This window comes from Aquarana catesbeiana, linkage group LG03, assembly GCF_042186555.1.
Source record: "Aquarana catesbeiana isolate 2022-GZ linkage group LG03, ASM4218655v1, whole genome shotgun sequence".
NCBI lineage: Eukaryota > Metazoa > Chordata > Amphibia > Anura > Ranidae > Aquarana > Aquarana catesbeiana.
In genome coordinates this window covers 190,334,628-190,355,413 of record NC_133326.1, presented here as the reverse complement: position 1 = coordinate 190,355,413, position 20,786 = coordinate 190,334,628, and the positions used below count along the sequence as shown (strand labels likewise).

The 20,786-nt window shown below is 42.4% G+C and overlaps 1 protein-coding gene across 1 annotated transcript in view; it reads left to right on the top strand.

Moving 5' to 3' along the window:
• The window catches only part of COG5 (component of oligomeric golgi complex 5), a 541,624-nt gene that overhangs the window by 42,659 nt on the left and 478,179 nt on the right, over window positions 1-20,786 (top strand). The window contains exons 4-6 of the mRNA XM_073619666.1: window positions 5,540-5,594; window positions 5,677-5,746; window positions 10,739-10,859. Of these exons, the coding sequence (XP_073475767.1) occupies window positions 5,540-5,594; window positions 5,677-5,746; window positions 10,739-10,859 (246 nt within the window). The remainder of the gene's footprint in view (window positions 1-5,539; window positions 5,595-5,676; window positions 5,747-10,738; window positions 10,860-20,786) is intronic.

Below are 20,786 nucleotides of genomic sequence, written 5' to 3'. Positions count from 1 at the left end.
TTCCGACAACAAAATCCGTTGTCGGAAATTCCGATCATGTGTACACAAATCCGACGCACAAAGTGCCACGCATGCTCAGAATAAATTAAGAGACAAAAGCTATTGGCGACTACCCTGTTTATAGTCCCGACGTACGTGTTTTACATCACCGCGTTTAGAACGATCGGATTTTCCGACAACTTTTGTGTGACCGTGTGTATGCAAGACAAGTTTGAGCCAACATACGTCGTAAAAAATCCATGGATTTTGTTGTCGGAATGTCCGACCGTGTGTACAGGACATTAGTCTGTAAGTGGTTCAATATTGAGTTGGCCCACTCTTTGCAGCTATAACAGCTTCAACTCTTCTGGGAAGGCTGTCTACAAGGTTTAGGAGTGTATCTATGGGAATGTTTGACCATTCTTCCAGAAGCGCATTTGTGAGGTCAGGCACCGATGTGGATGAGAAGGTCTGGCTCGTAGACTCTGCTCCATCAGGTTGAGGTCAAGTTCCTCCACCCCATACTCGCTCATCAATGTCTTTATGGACCTTGCTTTGTGCACTGGTGCACAGTCATGTTGGAACCGGAAGGGGCCATCCCCAAACTGTGCCCACAAAGTTGGGAGCATGAAATTGTCCAAAATGTCTTGGTATGCGGACGCCTTAAGAGTTTTGTTCACTGGAATGAAGGGGCCAAGCCATGCTTATGCTTATCGGACTTTTTCCCAGAAACTGTATGCCTTCATAACCTTTGATACTGTACCTCGCGACACTGCAAATACATTGTCAACTTCAGTGACAGAGGCACCAGCTAAGCGGGCACCAACAATTTGCTTCTTTGAAACTCAGTGAGCTCTGACATGACTCCGTATTACTAGCAGCGCACGAGGTGAATGATGAAAGTGAGGCTTCCCACCTTTTTAGCAAGGTGTCTCATCACATAGCGGAAGCAAAAGAATGTTGCATCACTTCCTGTCACCAAAGCAGTGCAGTGTTACCATTGTGACACTGTACTATTCTGGGGTGTGATTACGATTGTGGTTGTTTTTTAATTTTTTTTACACCGGGATGATCACTGTGTAATAACCAATCGTTAAAAGACTGTAAAGGTTTTTTTCGTGAAACTTCTTTTTTTTTTTTTTTTTAACTGTTGTTCACTCTGGTTTGGGAAAGGGTTTGCCTTCATCCCCAGTACAATCTTATCTTTGCTTTTTTCCTCTTTGGGAACCAAACCCATAAAGGAAATTATATTTTGTTAATGTCATCTTTAATACAAAATCATTAAAAATTACACAATTTTTTATTTAGTTGAAAAAACCACAGACTAGCAAAATTGGCTTATGAAAACATATAGCAGTACATGTATAGATTGAGGTGATACTTGGATCATATAAATTGTGGTGCTTGTTTTAGTGCATCATACATCCAACACTTTTCAAGATTTCAGTTAAACGTTCTCTTCCTCAGGGATATAGAGCTGCCACTCTGAAACATCAAAGAAAACTCCTAATAATACAATATCTAAAATGTTATGAACACGAAATGCGATTTTACTTAATTCTACTTACAAACAACACAAAATATGTCACTGCTTTCTTGGTATGCCAACAGCTTCACTCTCCAATTTGTACAGGGGATGATCCCATGCAAAGGTCACTGGTCTCCATTTTGGACAGGGCTATCCTATATGATATTGCATCAGCGCCTTTTAAAACAATTTTTTATAGCTATGTTCCGTTTCAAAACAGTCATAAGACCAAAACAAAAACAATATTGAAAAGCCATAAAACAAAAAATAAATAAAAAACAAAAAAGACCAAATTGCTGTAATTGGCCCTGGTACCATGTGATTGCTCTGACCAATCACATTTCACACAGGAAACAATGACATTTTTTATTACTGTTCATATGCTTGCTGTGATTGGTCACAGCGATCACATGATACCAGGACCGCTCACAGCGGGCCAGTAAATCGATTGGGGATTCAGCTGTTTGCGGCAGACACAGCAGGTCACCGATCCCACAGCTGCGCACTCTAGAGATCGCGTACGAGCCGCTGATGCGGGAGGACGTACGGGTACATCCACCAGCATCTGCAGTTCTCATGTCCAGCCGTTTTTCATACCATGGCTGGACAACGGTTAATGCTTTTCAAACCCTAGTAATACAGTCTGTATTGATAATGTGAACAGCACATAGAGCCCTTCACCTTTTCTAAACCTGAAAAAAAAGCTTGAAAGAATGGAGCGACATGTTGAGTTTGGAAGGAGTTGAAGCATGTCAACTTCTAACATTCAAGTCTATTGTAATATGCTCTAAACGCTCCTGTACGTGCTTGGGGCAGGTTTTATAGCTTGTCTGTGGTGCGTAAAAACATTAGGCATCTGGGGTGTGTTGTTAACACACCTTTTAATGCAGTGATGGCAAACCTTGGCACCCCAGATGTTTTAGAACTACATTTCCCATGATGGCTCCACTACACTGCAGAGTGCATGAGCATCATGGGAAATGTAGTTCCAAAACATCTGGGGTGCCAAGGTTCGCCATCACTGTTTTAATGCGTGTCAAACAACTCACATAGGGTGTCTGCAGGGGGTGTTTTGTTTTTTTTTGTTTTTTTTTGGTTCAGTGTCGGTATTTTTAACAATTGTGAACAAAACCATAAAGCCAGAAATCCATGTTTTTGTTTTCTCACTGTAACAATCTTGTTATGTGATTATTTTCTCGGGTATAGTATATTTAATCACCTGCATATATAGCTTTAACTCACCATTATTTTATTATTATTTGTATTATTATTTTATGCTGTGAAAATGGTTTGTTTACTTTTATAATTCATTTTAAGCATTACGTTATAGAAGTTTGGTGTTGGAAAATAATAACTGGCCTGCTTAGTGCATCCCAATGTGTTTTTTTTTTTTTTTTTCTTACCAGTTGTACGCTGATCATTGGATAATCTACGTATTTTTTTTTTGTCTTGCATTCTGATTGTATTTATGAAAAATTAGTGTGTGGTCATTTTTTTTTATTGTTTTTAATGAAATTTATTTTGAAAGTCATTTACAATGTAAAGAAAATAAATCAACTAACTGAAAGTATACTTGACGCAATCCTTTCAAACCAAATAAAGGCCTCCTTCTTCTTGATGTGGCCTAAATCACGTTAAGAAAGGAGGTCTGCATGTTCCTAAAACATTGGTTTTACACATTTTCATCTACCTATTGGTCTCGCACCCAACGTGTTTTGGCTGTGAAAGTACATGTATAAGAGGGTGTCAGATGTGCATTTTGCTAGTTTGGATTCTGTATAGTTAGCATAAACTAATTTTTGCTTAACACCTAAGGAGTTTTGGGTTGCTAATTAACATTGACTTGACTTTATTTTTGGTTGCCTGCTTCAGTCTTGCTAAAGATTTGATCCTTCATTAATCCATTTTTTCCCCGTTTTGTCCTACCTTCCCATGAGTAAATCTCAGGACAATGTCATCATGGTGATCCATGTGAATCAGTATTTCTACAGAAGACTTGTTGCATTCTTTCCCTCTTCCAGCAGGTGGAGCTGTAACCATATTTATATCAGTTCTGCAAACTCGTGCCAAGTTTTCTGTATAACTATAATCTTACCAAGCCAGTTTGTTCAGTTTTCTTAATTTCTTCATTAGGGAAAAATATTTTTGTAAGGTGATGCAGGTGTTACAAGAATTTGTATTGTATTCATTTTTTTTTTCATTGATTTTAAGAAGTGCAACATTTCCTTCTTAAAAAGCAAAGTGTGTATGTGCCATCAGATCCTTCAGTAGTTTGTTTTGTTACATATAACTGAACATCGAGGGGTCTACATCTGTGATGATATAGACAAAACCTAACACCAGGGAGCTTTCTAAATTGACATATTATGAGCTTCTTGTGGATTGTGGTTTGTTTTGTGTCGGTGTTTAACAGAGCAATGACCGTGATATTTTAAATCATGGCATTTGTGAATCTTAAATGGAAACCACTATATTTTAGCATTTAGGTTGTTGGTGTAACAGTTACCTGTTTTGCTTGCTGTTTTCATATTTGCATGATTGAATTTAATGAACGACTGGATAGTTTCTCCCAATAGTGACCAATCCATATCCTAGCAGTTGCTGAGTTTACAAGATAAATCCCCAAATGTGCTTATGTATAATAATTGAATGAGAAGAAAATTACTTTTTTGTCTATAACAACCTATTAAAATTCTTATCTCGGTAGTACAGGACACGGGCAACATATTCATACACCATGGGTTATAGGCACATACATTCAGGTGTTTGGACACTAGCAAGCTTCTCTAATAACCCAACCTCACTCTGATTTCTAAGTTTTGTGCTAGTGTCTCAAAGTGATGGACCTTTTTTCCTTTGCGGAGAACTTGGCTTCACTAGTTTTATTATTTTCTTTTAATTCTCCATCTTTTAATTCTTCAATCGACACATTACAGGCTGTCTGGGGACATACTGTATGATCTGATTACCTGCTTTCTGAGTACAATTCTATGGAAGTGCAATATGACCTAATAGATTTCAAAGGACCTCACTAGAAGAGTTGTGCAGAACTTTACCCAAAATGGGAAGTTCTGCTTATTTACACCCCCCCACACCCGCCACATTTGGCACCTGCAACTATTTCTAGTCAGATCACCGCGGTGATCCAAGCAGAAGTTAGGCCCCTTCCTTCTTCCCCTGCAGCCTTGTGGGACTCTTCACAGGTCCGGAAGGCTGCGGGACCAGTCACAAAGCGTAGCGTACCGGGAAATCGGCTGTGAAGCCACAAGACTTCACTGCCGGTTTCCCTTACTCAAGATGCCGGCGTTGGGTACCAAAGCCGATTGAAGAAGCGGCTTGGGTAAGGACGATGCCGGATACTTGGACAGGTAAGTGTCCTTGTATTAAATGTCAGCAGCTGCAGTATTTATAGTTGCTGATGTTTATTTTTTGGGGGGAGACTGGAGCTCCTCTTCAATGTGCATGGGATGGATTACACGGGGTTTTGTAAAGCTATGAAGTTCATACCTACAAGTATGGGATATAAGAGTATGCCTACATCTCTAATAAAGGTCCATACAATGATCGCCAAGGATTTGCAGATGTCTTTTGCACATGATAACATACCTCCCAACATTTTGAGATGGGAATGAGGGACACCTACCAGCAAACGTATGTAGGCATGGGACACGCTCCCTGCCTCACCCCCTTAAAGGAAAATTAACCCAAGAAAAAGGTTAATTAAATCCACGAGGGCTTTTTTTTTTTTTTTTACTAATACTATTCCTTTATATTGAGAATTTGGAAGAAAGGTTTAGCACTGGGTAACACTTTTTGAAAGATAAAAAGTGTATTTTATATACAACTATATGGATCAGACCAAAATGAGGGACAAATGAGGGGGAAAGAGGGACAGAGGGACATTGCTCCAAATCTGGGACAGTTATGAGCTATGTAAGTGAAACCCTGAAGAGTGATGATCATTTGAGATTATTGTGTATATGTCTGTAATTGTGCTTACATTTATTTAATGATCATATGTAATTTTTGCAGGTGTTCTACAGATGATGCACGCTAGGATTGGTGCTTTGCAAAGTGCAATTGACAGGTATGTATGAAATGTTAACGTTAAATGTATTGATAATTGATATGTATTTAATAAAGTAAAAAATTCTCTGTTTCCATTGTAGAATAAGAGCAAAGATTGTAGATCCGTATAACAAAATTGTGTCCCGTACTGCACAACTGGCACGTCTGCAGGTAGGTTTACTTATTTGAAAATAAAATATGTCTTTTCTATAATGATAAAGCTTAGTGGTTTAGTTTGACTCTATCAAACATCCTTTCACAAGACATTAAAGTAATCTATTATGATCAAATCTGTTAGTAAACTGATATAAACTACGAGCTACCTTAAACATTACTGCACACAAGGATCCATTTAAAGAGTTTGCATGTATCTTGGAAATCCATTCCATTATCCCTTAAACTCTTTAGGGAATGTACTTACAAGTATGTGGGTGTTTAAGCTGGCACCCTAAAGCAAACCTGACTTGGCCTTTAAACATATATATACTGGCCATCTTTCCAAGATTTAACGGGTCAGTTACGCTTTCTAGTAAGCGGTCTCACCATGTTCTTGTCCCTGGCTGTGTCCTGGAAATCCCGCAGGTATACCTAACTGCTGTTTGTGTCATTGCTGCCTATATGTCTGCACATCGGGCCTGGAATCTCCTCTTCTTCTTATCTCGCTTTTTCCCAGCAGTTTTGGGAGCTTTTGTGCAGGACTGCAGGAACATCCCTGAGGTGGAGCCTCCTCCTTGCTGGCTACTGCTTTTTGAGTGGGTGGGATGGGGGTGCCTTCTTGCCTTGGAGATCATGCCCGCCTGGAAGAGGGTGATGTAAGCTGAGTAGAGGGAGCGAGTGTGTGCGGAGGTAGCTAGCAAGACATATCGAACTTAGCAGGAGATGGTATGGTATCCAAAAGGGCTTAGTTTGCTGCATGTAGCCCCTTATGACTTTTAAAACTTTGTCTCAGTATACATAGTCTGCGCTGGTATAATGGATGATAATTGAAACTGGATAATAACCCTGTAGCAAAAGTTCATGGGGAGCAGGTGAGTTAAATTTGGTGTTATCGCTCTCACTCTCTCATACTGGTCACTGGAAGTTCAACATGGCACCTCATGGCAAAGAACTCTCTGAGGATCTGAAAAAATGAATTGTTGCTCTACAGAAATATAAGGCTATAAGAAGATTGCCAAGACCCTGAAACTGAACTACAGCCAGGTGGCCAAGACCATACAGCGGTTTAACAGGACAGGTTCCACTCAGAACAGGCCTCGCCCTGGTCGTCAAAAGAAGTTGAGTGCACGTGCTCCGCATTATATCCAGAGGTTGTCTTTGGGAAATTGACATATGAGTTCTGCCAGCATTGCTGCCGAGGTTGAAGGGGTGGGGGGGGGGGGTTGGGGGGTCAGCCTGTCAGTGCTCAGACCATACGCTGCACACTGCATCAAATTGGTCTGCATGGCTGTCGTCCCAGAAGGAAGCCTCTTCTAGCGATGATGCCCAAGAAAACCCGCAAACAGTTTGATGAAGACAAGCAGACTAAGGACATGGATTACTGGAACCATGTCCTGTGGTCTGAGACCAAGATAAACTTATTTGGTTCAGATGGTGTCAAGCGTATGTGGCAGAAACCAGGTGAGGAGTACAAAGACAAATGTGTCTTGCCTACAGTCAAGCATGGTGGTGGGAGTGTCATGGTCTGGGGCTGCATGAGTGCTGACTGCACTGGGGAGCTACAATTCATTGAGGGAACCATGAATGCCAACATGTACTGTGACATACTGAAGCATAGCATGATCCCCTCCCTTCGGAGACTGGACCACAGGGCAATATTCCAACATAACGACCCCAAACACACCTCCAAGACAACCACTGTCTTGCTAAAGAAGCTGAGGGTAATGGTGATGGACTGGCCAAGCTTGTCTCCAGACCTAAACCCTATTGAGCATCTGTGGGACATCCTCAAACGGAAGGTGGAGGAGCGCAAAGTCTCTAACATCCACCAGCTCAGTTATGTCATCGTGGAGGAGTAGAAGAGGACTCCAGTGGCAACCAGTGAAGCTCTGGTGAACTCCATGCCCAAGAGGGTTAAGGCAGTGCTGGAAAATAATGGTGGCCACACAAAATATTGGCACTTTGGTCCCAATTTGGACATTTTCACTTAGGGGTGTACTCACTTTTGTTGCCAGCGGTTTAGACATTAATGGCTGTATGTTGAGTTATTTTGAGGGGACAGCAAACTTACACTGTTATACAAGCTGTACACTCACTACTTTACATTGTAGCAAAGTGTCGTTTCTTCAGTGTTGTCACATGAAAAGATATAATAAAATATTTACAAAACTCACTTTTGTGAGATACTGTATATATACGGCCTCATATTGAGGTGATTATACCAGGATCATGGCTGCAGCTACGGTCATGTTCCTTGCAAAAATTTTTTTTTTTTCAGCAGGCGACTCTTTTTTGTGTAGTGAACTGAGTGGCCGTGCAGCTGTTTAACCACTTTTACAGGTGGTGGAATGGGGTTTCCCCCTTCAGCCACCTTTAACAGGCTCTCTGGTCCCATCAGGAAGCCCAGTACCATGGCCACCAGTCAGATCGCATGCACTGTGAAGAGTAGAAGAAACAAAGGTGCCCCACCCCCCCTACTGTGACGTACAAAACTGGAAATGACTAGGATTTCATCACTTCTGGTTTTGGTTTGTTTACAAGCAAACTGGCTTTATCGGCTATTTTGGAGGGCACAGGAGAGATGATCTCCCTGTTTTAAATAAAATAAATAATAAAATGAAAAAAATGAAAACTCTCCTGTGTTCACATGCAAACGCAAACGCAAACACACACATATGCAAAATGGTGATCGCACCTCACATGTGAGGTATTGCCACGAACGTCAGAAGTTGAGCAATAATTCTAACACCAGACCCCTGTGTAACCTCTAAACTGTTAACCTGTAAAAGCGTCACCTATGATTATTACATTTACAGTAGTTTGTCACCATTCCACGAGTGTCCGCAATATTAAAGTGTAACATGTTGGGTATCTACATTTATGTGGCGTAACATCATCTTTCATAGTTTGAGTGCGTTCTTGTGTTTGTGCTCACTAAAATTAATTAAAGTTTATTTTTTCCCAAAAATTTGCGTTTGAAAGACCACTGTGCAAATATCATGTGACATAAAAGATAACACCCACTAAATTATTTCCAAGGGCCTTTGCTGAAAACAGAGTTCCACCCAAAAGTGGAACTTCCGCTTTAAGAAATCCTGACCCCCTGACATGCCACATTTGGAATGTCATTTTTTTTTTTGGGGGGGGGGGGGGAGCGGGTACCTAGTTTTAACAGGTACCCAGCTCCCACTTCCGCTCGGGGCACCTAGGCAGCCCCTGCCTCCCTGCAATCTTCTGGGACACATCACAGGTCCTAGAAGATTGCCCGGCCATTCAGGACATGCAGCGTGACTCGCACCCAGCTGTGAAGCTGCAACTAGTGATGCCGGCGGAGAGGAGAGGGAGACAATCGAGGCTTCGGGCAGCCGCATCGCTGGACAGGTGAGTGTTTATTAAAAGTCAGCAGCTACACTTTTTGTAGCTGCTGACTTTTAAGAAACACAGAAATGGCTGGAACTCCGCTTTAAGAAATCTATAATGCTTGGGTGTTCTCATTTTCTAGTAAAATAATGCAGATTTTTACATGTATGAGAGAAATGTCACACCTGGCCTGGTTGTAAAGTGGTTAAGCAGTGTAGAAGATATGAGTGGCTTTAGGCTCGTTCACCTGTGCATCAATACCACAGCATTTAGTCAGCATTTTTAAAGCCTCATAACTGCCCTTCAACACCTGCCATGAATATTACAATGGCACCACAGTGATGTTCACACAGGAATAGTAACATTGTGTTGTGTTAACAATTAAGCAGCATGACGCTTTCATGAGGCATCCTTATCGCTCCATAAGAGCCTTTTCACACTGAAAGCACCCGGGCGTCGGCGGTAAAGCACCACTTTTTTTAGCGGCGCTTTACCATCGTTTTAGCGGCACTATTCGGCCGAAAAAGGGTTAAAACTGCCCGCAAAATACTGCTGCAGCGGATTTGCGTGGGCAGGGGCGCTTTAGGAGCAGTGTATTCTGCACTGCAAAGAAGCTGCTTGCAGGACTTTTTGTGACACCCTGCCAGCGCAGCGCCCCAGTGTGAAAGCACTCGGCTTTCACACTGGGATTGCAGCTGAGGCTTTTTTCAGGCGCTTTACAGGTGCTATTTTTAGTGCGCCTGAAAAATGTCTCCAGTGTGAAAGGGGTATAAACACTACAAAAAAATCAAACGCTATAGGCATTGCTCTGTTCTTCATGATCAGCACACGTGTGAACGAGCTCTTTAGGCAGCATTCACTGGAGTGGTGGCCATTGGTTGCCTCTTTGTTCACTAGGTGTGCATAGAGGAAAGTGCCAAAAGTAGAGTGTATCAGGGCTTGGTAATGTTGAACAATGTGTGTAATAGACTGATAAAAATTGGAGGGGTAATTCGTTTGATTGCTTCAGATGCTGTTAAATTTTTCTTTGTCAGTGTCATTAGGATGTAAATGTAATTCTTAAAGGAGAAGTATGACCAAATCTCTTTTTGCTATATTTCACCTGTGGGTCACAGGAGTACACTTAGTTTTTCACTCCTATAACCCACATTCAGCTGACAGCAGGCTAAATTCCACTGTTGGCAGACATCACAGCCAGTCCACTCTCTGGGGGGATCATGACTTTAATGTCGGGATCCATCTAGATGCCTGAGCAGCAACTGGCCCCTGCCTCCTTCACATCCCGGTGCTCCGGTGAGTACTGGAGGTGCAGAGCAGAGAGCTGGTGACACAATCCACTGGCTGTCTGCTCACTAAAGACCGAGAACTGAGTGATCAGCATTCTTGATCACTCAGCATTTGGTCTAGAGGTGACAGGGGACAGATGCAGAATCGGATCGGTGCTGCACCCACCTAGGTGAGTATAGATGTGTGTTGTGTTTTTTTTTTTTTTTTCTAATCCCAAACTTCTCTAACCACCCAAAATAATAGTATATTTATTTCAAAGTAAATCCAATTTGTGTGTGGCATTAGCATGATATTCCAGGATTTTGATTATAACCTGTAACGTATTACTAATAACTCATGGAAAAAAATATTTATTTTCAGTCGGCTTGTGATTTGCTTCGGAGGATTATTCGCATCTTGTATCTTAGTAAGAGGCTACAGGGCCAGCTGCAGGGAGGAAGCAGGGAGATAACTAAAGCTGCACAGAGTCTTAATGAGCTGGGTAAGTTCTCATGTTTTTTCCATTAGTTGTATTTTGTTTCTTGATCCTTTTTACAATTTTTTCATGGCATCAGCACAATTTAGATACATGCAGATTGCTTGATATCAAATATGTCTCCCTACTATTTCTTGTTACAGTCCACTAAGCTATTTGCCTGAAGTGGCAGGCACATTGCGTTTTGTATTCTGTTTTGTGAATCATAGCTGTACATTTCTGGAATGTTATTCGAAATGAGGTTACAGTAGGTGACTTATTCAAACATTTTTATGGCTGGCCTGTTTGAAATCACAAGATGTCTTGTATTGTGAGGAAAGCCATTGTTTGCTTTGTTCTGTATTGAGGTGGATACTTGGTGCTTTAAAGGCTCCTCTGCTATATTTGTGTCATTACTATTCTCCACTTGAAACGGCTTGGTCATCTCCACACTGAATATGCACTATGACAGAGGTGTCAAACTCAATTACATCTCAGGGCCGCATTAGCATTATAGTTGCTGTCAAGGGGGCGGTTGTATCTGTAAGAAAATATAAATGTATCCAGGGCTCTTTATTTTATCAGGAGATAGGTGCAGGAACCCAACCAGGCACTAGCCCACCCCCCCCCCCTCCATCCAGTCACAAACTGCATCGAACAGTACAGTGTTAGTGAGATGTGGCTGTGAAGAGAGATAGGACAGTAAACTAAAGAAAATCGCATCTATGAGATCTGACATCTTTATAAAGTGGTTCTTACAATATGAACAAAACATATCCATCTATGATGTGTACTTGGCTCAATCCAGAGCACTAAGTTACATTTCCATCTGCTGCTTTGTTCCTCTGCTATCTGTTTGAATCCCTTCTGACAAGTTTTTCTGACACAGAGAGAAAAATGGTGACAGGGGAGGGATCTCTAGCTGATTGACAGCCTCAGCTCTGTTCCTGTGAGCTGTGTGAAAGGGGCGTATCTCTCCCCTCCAATCAGCTCTCGGAGCTCTCCTCTCTGAGCTCCGCAGAGTTACTTCAGCTCTCCGCCCCCCCACCCCCGGTTTTCTGAACTCTCAAGCTTTATAAATTCAGCACTTTTAATGAATGTAGAAAAGAGAAGACTGCAGATAAACAGGTCTAACTTATGTAGGAGGATTTGATTCATCACTGTGAGGCCAGTCACTTCACTGGGTACAGTATATGTAAGGGTTTACGACCACGCTCAAGTGATTGGTGAACACCGTTTTTTTTTAACTAATGCTGATGTAGCGCCCTCTACTTTCAGGTAGGTGCTATATTAATGCTTTATAGTGTGGGGTTTAAATACAGGTAAATTTAGCCAGGCCTGTGTTTCATTCAGGCCTTGTTGTTTTGATCTAGGAGTAGGAATGTCAGTGTAGCGGGGGGGGGGGGGGGTGTGGCCACCTGCACTTGGGCTCATAGATACCTCCTCTGCTTGCAGAAGGATTTTTTTCTGGAAGAAAGGTTGGACTTGAGACCTGAGTGGCAGGCAGCTCATGTGAGAGCTCTGACCAATCGTTAACCTGCATTGGCAGGGGGTGGGTCTCATGCTTCCGGAGGGGTTTTCCAGCCCAGGTAGAAGAGAAGAGGAGTCCGGCGCCTGGAGTTCCAGGTGGCTGAGGGCCTGGGGCCCTGGAGGAGGAGAGTTGTCAGAAACTTCTCAAGGGGGTCCAGGTTGGAGGTACAGAGTACAGGGAAGACAGCATGTAGAGATGGGTATCATGCCGGACATCCCCCAAGCGGGGGATGTGCCGGGTGTGCGGAGGAAGTAGGAGTAAAGCGGAGGAAGTAGACCGGAGGATCGACTTTCTGTGACCGGGGAACACAGAACTTTGATCAAGAGGAAAACGGTCAGTGCAATGTAAACAAGCCAGAGCAGGAGTGAGTAGAGTAGCATGCTGTGCGGCTACGGAACACAGTATAACCAGCAATGGACAGTAACTTCCAAAGACTGAGAGGTTGTCCGGTAATGGAGTCATGGAAGATAGGCGGTGCAGGCCTTTTGACTCTAGAATTGATAACCAGTGAAGTCATTTCAGTCAAAAAGAGGAATTATTCAGAGTAATCCCTTCTGTTCAACTTGGAAGCACTGTATGGGGAAATTTATAGTCGGATAGCCCGAATTGCACAAGAAGTAATAGTCTCAAGAGGGGATTACACAGGGAAAGTCCAGTTATAGAGGCCACGGCCATGGATGATACCCTTTATAGTGAAATTCATTGGGGCATCTCATACTTTCCTTGTTGATAACCCAGTTTATCCCGCAAATAAAAGTTAGAAAACTGAACTACTGACTGTTTGGTGTTTTATACTGGGTAATGGGAGATCAGAAGCAGGGTAATTTGGCAAATTGCTACAAGCAACTCCGCAGCCCCTACGGGGGTACCGCTACACTTCTTTAAAAAACACTATTACACAGCAAAAAGTGTACTTTATTTTTAGGTGCTTGCAAACAATTTGCGTTGGTTTTTTTTGGGCAGCCTTGTCCAGTGCAGTTCAAACACAAAGACAAGGCAGGTGTTCTATGAGGTCAGTTCAAACAAATGCATGGTGGTGGTATGCGTCTGAAAAAAAGTGCTCCATGCAACGTGTTGCAGTGAAAACTATCATATCACAACACTGCTGCAGTGCATTGAACAGGATAAAATGGAACTTGTGACATTTCAATAAAGTTCTAAAGATAAGGGGGAAAAAAAAAAAGCGCGAGGAGTGGGGATCTGCTCATCTGCACTTTTCCTCCTGTGGCTATGCGTTCAGAGCAAATTGGTGTTGTGAATGAGCCCCTAGGTCTGGCTGAATACCTTGCTTACAAAACTTTTTTTTTTTTCTTTTTAAAGTGGGGGATAGTCAGAATTTTCCCTCACATGTGATCACAAAGGAAAGTCCCTCGTAGACTGTTATCAAGGGCTCCCATTGTTCTGGTAAAAATTGTTGACATCACTTTTTTCTGGTGGCAATAAAAAAGGGCGACTCTGCCCAGCAATAAATACCTGGAAGGGGCTCTAACTTTTCCCTTTTCTATCTAAAAACTATAAATATGTTTTAAGCTATCTTTTCGCTTTTACAACTGTTTTTAATGAGGAGATCAGGCCTCACTAGTGCTAGGTTTCCTAGAGAACGTCTACAGCTGCAAAGACAACAACATGGAATTGGTTTTGGAGTTACTGTTACCCCCAGCATTTAACACTAAATTTTCCTAGCGTTTGTAGCGCGTTTGAGGTGCCATTAACCGTTCATGTCACACGCTCCGGAAACACCAAGTGTGATTGTGGCCTAACAACCTTAGAACTCAAGTCTCTACTAGTATCAAAAGGGCTCACCTCACATGCCTCTCTGGCCTCTGCCAGGTATAAGAATGTCTTTTGAACCAAATGGCACTTCCACAAGAGTGGTGCCACATGCAGTATTGGGCACAACTGACCACTGACCTTAATTGCTTTGTGTTCTGAGCACTGCTTCTGCATCCAGCACCATGTAAACCCCACCAACAGAAAAAAAGGAACCGCCCTATAGGGAGTTCCACAATGTGCAGTTGTATGGGTAGCAGTACAGTTTAAAGCAGTTTGAAACAATATAACCTCCTTTTTTCTTTTTTAATAAGATCGTATACTTTACCTGCCTGTGTAATGTTATTTCACAGAGTGGCCCTGAACCCCCTTTTTTTGGGGGGTCCCTTGCTGGTACTCTTGGCTCCTCCTCTTCTCCCTGTGCAACCATGGGAGCTGCTTCCTATGGTGGCAAACCTGACGACTTGCTCCTGAGCTGGGTTGTGTCCGTCCATCGCCCACAAGGCTGGATCGAAATAAGACTCACGTAATTATAAGGTGTCCGGGGGGGATCCAACTGCTGGGACATTTTTTGTCTTAATGCAGGGACTGCATTAAGACAGTGTGTTTCAACCAGGGTGCCTTCAACTTTCTTCAGGGGTACCTTAGCAAAATGCCTAAAAATTGCAAGTGGATTAAGCCTGCCTTTTAGTTACTCAAAGCCTCAGGTTTTTATTGTGCACCATGACAGCCTTCTAGTCGCCGGCATCCTACGTTGGGTGCCTGCATAGCATCCTTGTTTCCCCTCGCCTGCCCCTCTCTGTCAGCACTGGGGTCGCATTAGCCGAGGGAGGAAGAGAAGTTGAGGGAGAAGAGAAACCCTGGAATATTAGTCAATAGCAGTGTGCAAAGGTCTATTTGCTTTGGAGGAAGAAATCGCCACTAACATTGGGTGTCCTACATGTATGGATGTTGCTGCGTTTATGTAAAACTATTAGTTTAGTTTTTACATTTTCGTATGGTTGCCTTGACATTGTGCAGGATTTGAAAGGGTGTCTTCACTGAAAAAAGGTTGAGAAACCCTGCATTAAGGTAAAAAATGTATGGGCTTTATATTCACTTGATCCGCTTAAGAACCGCAGCACATACATATACGCCCCTCGTACTGTGGCAGGGCGGCCCTCAATCGCAAAATCACATACCTGTATGTAATTTGTTTTTCTTCGGCTCTAGGGTGCACGCACCACCAGAGCCCCGCTCCCGCTGTGATTGGACACAACGGGAGCCAATCAAGCGGGTCCAGTGGACCTGATGTCCGCCGGAAACAACTATGTAAACAAGGTAGAGCGCTGCTCTAGTAAGGAAGGCGGAAATCTTGTGTTTCCATAGTTAAACCATCCCCCACACTGTAAGAAAGCACTCCCAGGGAACACTTTTGACCCTTTGATCTCCCCTGATGTTAAAGAGGAAGTAAAGTCTTTTTGTTTAATTGTACCTACCGGTAAGCCCATAATGTGGTTTACCGGTAGGTACTGTAAATATCTCCTAAACTTGCACCGTTTAGGAGATATTTACTATATAGGCTCCTGACGACGTCATCAGCGCATTCACACTGAAGGAACAGCCTATCGTAAGACCTCTATGCCTTGGTCTTACAGGGTTTTTTTTTTTTTTTTTTTTTTTTTTTTTTTTTTTTGGGTTTTCAACCTCTTTAACCCCTTCCCTGCCAGTGTCATTAGTACAGTGACAGTGCATTTATTTTCTTTGTTTTTTGGTGTCACCAAAAAGTGTCAAGTGTCAGGTGTTTGATTTGTCCGCCGCAATGTCGAAGCCCCGCTAAAAATCACAGCTCGTCGCCATTATTAATAAACAAAAATAGGTCCATAAATTTATCCCATAGATTGTAGACGCTATAACTTTTACACAACCAGTCAATATACGCTTATTTTTATTTATTTTTTTTTTTTCTACCAAAAATATGTAGCAGAATACATATTGGCCTAAATTTGATGAAGAAATTAGATTTTTAAAAAAACATTGTTTTGTTGAGTATGTTTTATAGCAAAAAGTAAAAACTTTTTTTTTTTTTTTTTTGGTTGTTTTTTTAATTGTCGGTCTTTTTTTTGTTTATAGCACAAAAAATAAAAACTGCAGAGGTGATAAAATACCACCAAAACAAAGCTCTATTTGTAGGAAAAAAGGACATCAATTTTATTTGTTGCACAACCGAGCAATTATCAGTTAAAGCAATGCAGTGCAGTATTGCAAAAAATGGCCTGGTCGGGGGGGAGGGGTGAATCTTCCAGGGCTGAAGTGGTTAAGCTGGCTTTCCTTGGTTGTCTGAGAAGTTCCTGGCTGACTTTTGTTCCAGCAGCAGTTTGTTTAAACCTAAAATGTTACATTGTCAAATGGTTGCTGTGCGTATTTATACTTTTCCTTTTTATAGATGTGGTTGATTTAAAATTACAATTAAATTCATGTGTTTTAGAACTATTATTAGATAGTTGCTAATTCGGTAGGTTTCAATACCAGATTAATCTCTACTGCTGGGATATATAGACACACATTACATCATTGATGAATTGCCATGGAAATATGAGACCAAAATATATGTACACAAATGGTAACGCATAATTAAATCATATCTCACCATGTTTTTATGCTCGACTTCCATCACAGTCTGATACCAGAGCAGCACTCAAGATATTCTATTTCTGTCTTTGCCATTGAAGAATGATTCAGATTATATACTTAAAGCATTTGATTCACATGATTTGTCCATTATACCTATTTTACATATAAAATATGGTCATTTACATTCTCATGTGGTGGGGGTTCTTGATTTTTTATTTTTCATGAATTCCAGTAAAACAGGCATTTATGAATTCTCATAGGTGAATAAGGCGATAATCTCAACACAAGGGACCCTTTAGATTGGCCAGAGTTACACGTTTTAATGTCTTAGGGACAATTTTGATGTTTTCATGAGAAATATTGTTTGATAGGTTTCCTTTATGAATCTGCTCTGGCTAGTTTCTCTGATCAATTGTGCTGTTTTTTTATTAAGTGTTTTTTTCCATCACACCTGTCTACTTTTTGCCATTTATTCAATTCAACAATACAGTTTAGATTAACATTTTCAATTTTTTTAATTTGATGCAAAGTTTGTGGTAGTGATGTAGTGTTAATTGATCTTTATATGTGTATTTGATGGTGCTGATTTTAGAAATGCTTTATATAGTTAATTATATTATCATTATTATTACTCAGGATTTATATAGCGCCAGAAGTTTGCACAACACTTTTTACAAAGTACAGGTATAATACAATGCAATACAAGAGGATTAGGAGGGCCCTAATTGTGAGAGCTTACAATCAAAAAGGGAAGGGCAAATGATCACTGTGAGCAAAGTGCTAATGGAGAATGTAGAGGTACATTTTATTAGGTTGAGGAAGGATAAGCTTCCCTGAAGAGATCAGTTTTTAGGGATGGTCTAAAGACAGAGTAGGAAATTACTGGACAGATTGGGGTAGGGAGTTAGAGGAAGAGAGAGGCTCTGAAGTCCTGGGAGAAGGTGATGAGGGAGCTAGAGAAAAGATTTGGGTGCTATTTTGAGATTAAGCTAGTGATGTAGTTGGGGGGAAATTGTGGATGGCTTTGTATGTTAGTATTTTGAATTTTATTTAGTGGGTGATCAGAAACCAATAGAGGGAATGGTAGAGAGAGATGGCAGACACTGGGCTTTTGGTGAGGTGCATGAGCTTTGCAAGCAGCATTCACGATAGACTGAAGAGGGGATAGACTGTGTAGAAGTAGGCCAATAGGCAATGGTTTAAGAGGAGCGATAACAAGTAAGTCAGTTTAGTATGTTAATAGCATCATTAGTTAAGAAGGTGCATATTTTGGCTGTTACAAAGCTCAGGATAGCAAGATTTGGACAGTGGTTGGATGTAGGGTGCAGAGGAGTGATCAGAGTCCAGGTTTACACTTAGGGCCTCGTTCATACAGGCGTACTTAACTTTGGGTCTGGTATGGATTTTAAGGGGAACCCCATGCCAAAAGTAAAAAAAACACAAAAACGGCGTGGGGTCCCTCCCATAATCCATACCAGACCCTTATCCGAGCACACAGCCCGGCAAGCCAGGAAAGAACCCCCCCTTCTGAGCCATACCAGGCCATATTCCCTTAGCATGGGGAAGAGGGGGTGCTTTGGGGCAGGATCAAGGGCCTCTTACCCACAACCCTGGGCTGTGGTTGTGGGGGTCTGCGGGCAGGGGGCTTATTGGAATCTGGAAGTCCCCTTTAACAAGGGGAGGCCCCACGCCTCCCCTATGTGAATGAGTATGGGGTACATAGTACCCCTACCCATTCACCAAAAAAGTGTCAAGAAATAAAAACACACACAGTTTTTGACAATTCCTTTATTAAAAATGTAAAAAACCATGTCCCCCGATGTAGATCTCTGTCAATCACGATGCCGTCAACTGCTGGACCCGAAAAAAGAAAAAACTTTGTCCGCGACGAAGGCTAGCCGCCATCTGCCTGCTCCGCCGTTTGACAGTTCTTATATAGTTAAGGGGCAGAGGAGGTCTAGGGCCAAAATTATTTCTCTCGCTCTACCGATCGCACCGATACCTCACGTGTGGTTTGAACACCGTTTTCATATGTGGGCGGGACTTACGTATGCGTTCGCTTCTGCATGCGAGCACACAGGGACAGGGGCGCTTTAAAAATTTTTTTTTTTTTTTTATTGTTCATTTTACTTTATTTTAGTTTGATGCTTTTTCAAAAAAAAATTTTTTTTGACCTCTTTTATTCCTATTACAAGGAATGTAAACATCCCTTGTAATAGGAATATGGCATGACAGGTCCTCTTTACAGTGAGATATGAGGTCATTAAGACCCCACATCTCACCTCTAGGCTGGGAAGCCTGAAATTAAAAAAAAAAAAAAAAAAGATCCTGGCTTCGATCATAGCGGTGAGTCTGTAGAAGCACCGGAGGGCGGCGGGAGGGGGGACGTCCCCTTTCGCCTCCCGTAAGAATGATCAAGCAGTGGAACAACCGCTATGATCATTCTTATGGTGTAGGGAAATTGCCGGCTAAAAAAGCTGATATCTGAATGATGCCTGTAGCTGCACCCATCATTCAGATATAACCGCACAAAGTCAAGAACGTCGTATGATGGCCGGTGGGCGGGAAGTGGTTAAAACGCATTTTTTTTTTTTTTTTACACAAAGTTGTCCATTTATACAATATTTCTAACACATAGCATGTACATACCAAAAATGACACCCCAAAATAGATTCTCCTACTCTTCCTGAGTACGGCGATACCACATGTGTGAGACTTCCACAGCCTGGCCACATACAGGGGCCGAGTACAGCCGAGTATGACTGAGCATGGCAGGGTATGGACGAGCATGGCAGGGTATGGCAGAGTATCACCGAGTATTGCAGAGTATGGCTGGGTATGGCAGAGTATTGCGGGGTATGGCGGGGTATTGCTGAGTATGGCGGGGTATTGCTGAGTATGGCGGGGTATTGCTGAGTATGGCGGGGTATCGCCGAGCATGGCTGGGTATTGCAGAGTATTGCAGAGTATGGCGGGGTATTGCAGAGTATGGCGGGGTATTGCAGAGTATGGCTGAGTATTTGCACAGTGTTGTGGGGTATTGGAGAGTATTCTGGGGCATTGCAGAGTATTGCAGGGCATTGCAGAGCATTGGTAAACGGGCGTGATCAGCGGCCATTTACCGGGATCCGTGATGCTCACGGTCACGGATGTGTTCAGGTGCGCGCCCCAGGGTGCGCGCGAGAGGGGAACTCTGGGAAAACGTCATATGACGTGATCCCAGAGTTAAGCAACCGCCCTGCTGCCGTCATTCGGCTATGGGCTGGTTGTAAAGTGGTTAAAGGAATTTTTCATTTTTATTATTTCACTTTAAGCATCATTAAAATCATTGCTACTTTAAAAACTATCTTTTTAAAAAGTTTTTTTGCATTGGTACATGTGCCCCCAGGGCAGTACCCAGGCCCCATATCTTTTTATGACCAACAACTTGTATAGAAGCTGTCAAAATGGGCACTTTTGATTTTTCAAGTTTGGGTCCCATAGACTTCAATGGGGTTCACAGTTCGGGTCGGGTACTTTTGCGATGTTCGAGAGTTCTGGGCGCAAACCAGGGGGTGTTCAGCCCATCTCTATTTACGAAAGAGAGAGGCTGTACCTACCTAAGTAGGAAACACATGATCCACATTAAAATAAAAGACTGGTCCATAGCCCAATCTCTCAATTTTTTATGTGTTTCCACGGGCCAGACATAAACATTACTTTCCTTTCAGGCACTTTATGCTAAGTGGCAGGGGTGTCCCAGGCACTGTCCCCCCTTAACAGCAGCAGTGAGCCTGGGGTGAATGCTGATACCTCGGTTCTCCGAGGCTTATTTTGCTGCTTAGGAGCAGGACCCTCTCTTCCATAACTTATTTATTCTGGGTCCCTTCTCCAAGGGGCAGAAGTTACCTGTCCATGTGGGCTATCGTATCTGGCGAGTGTATCTCCCTGGCTGCTGTTTAACTGAGAGGGTGAACATGGGGGAACAAGTTGACTGGTGTGTACCTGGCTCCTGTGTCTTTGTTACGCTGTATGGAAAGTTCTCCTGGGGGGGGGTTCTA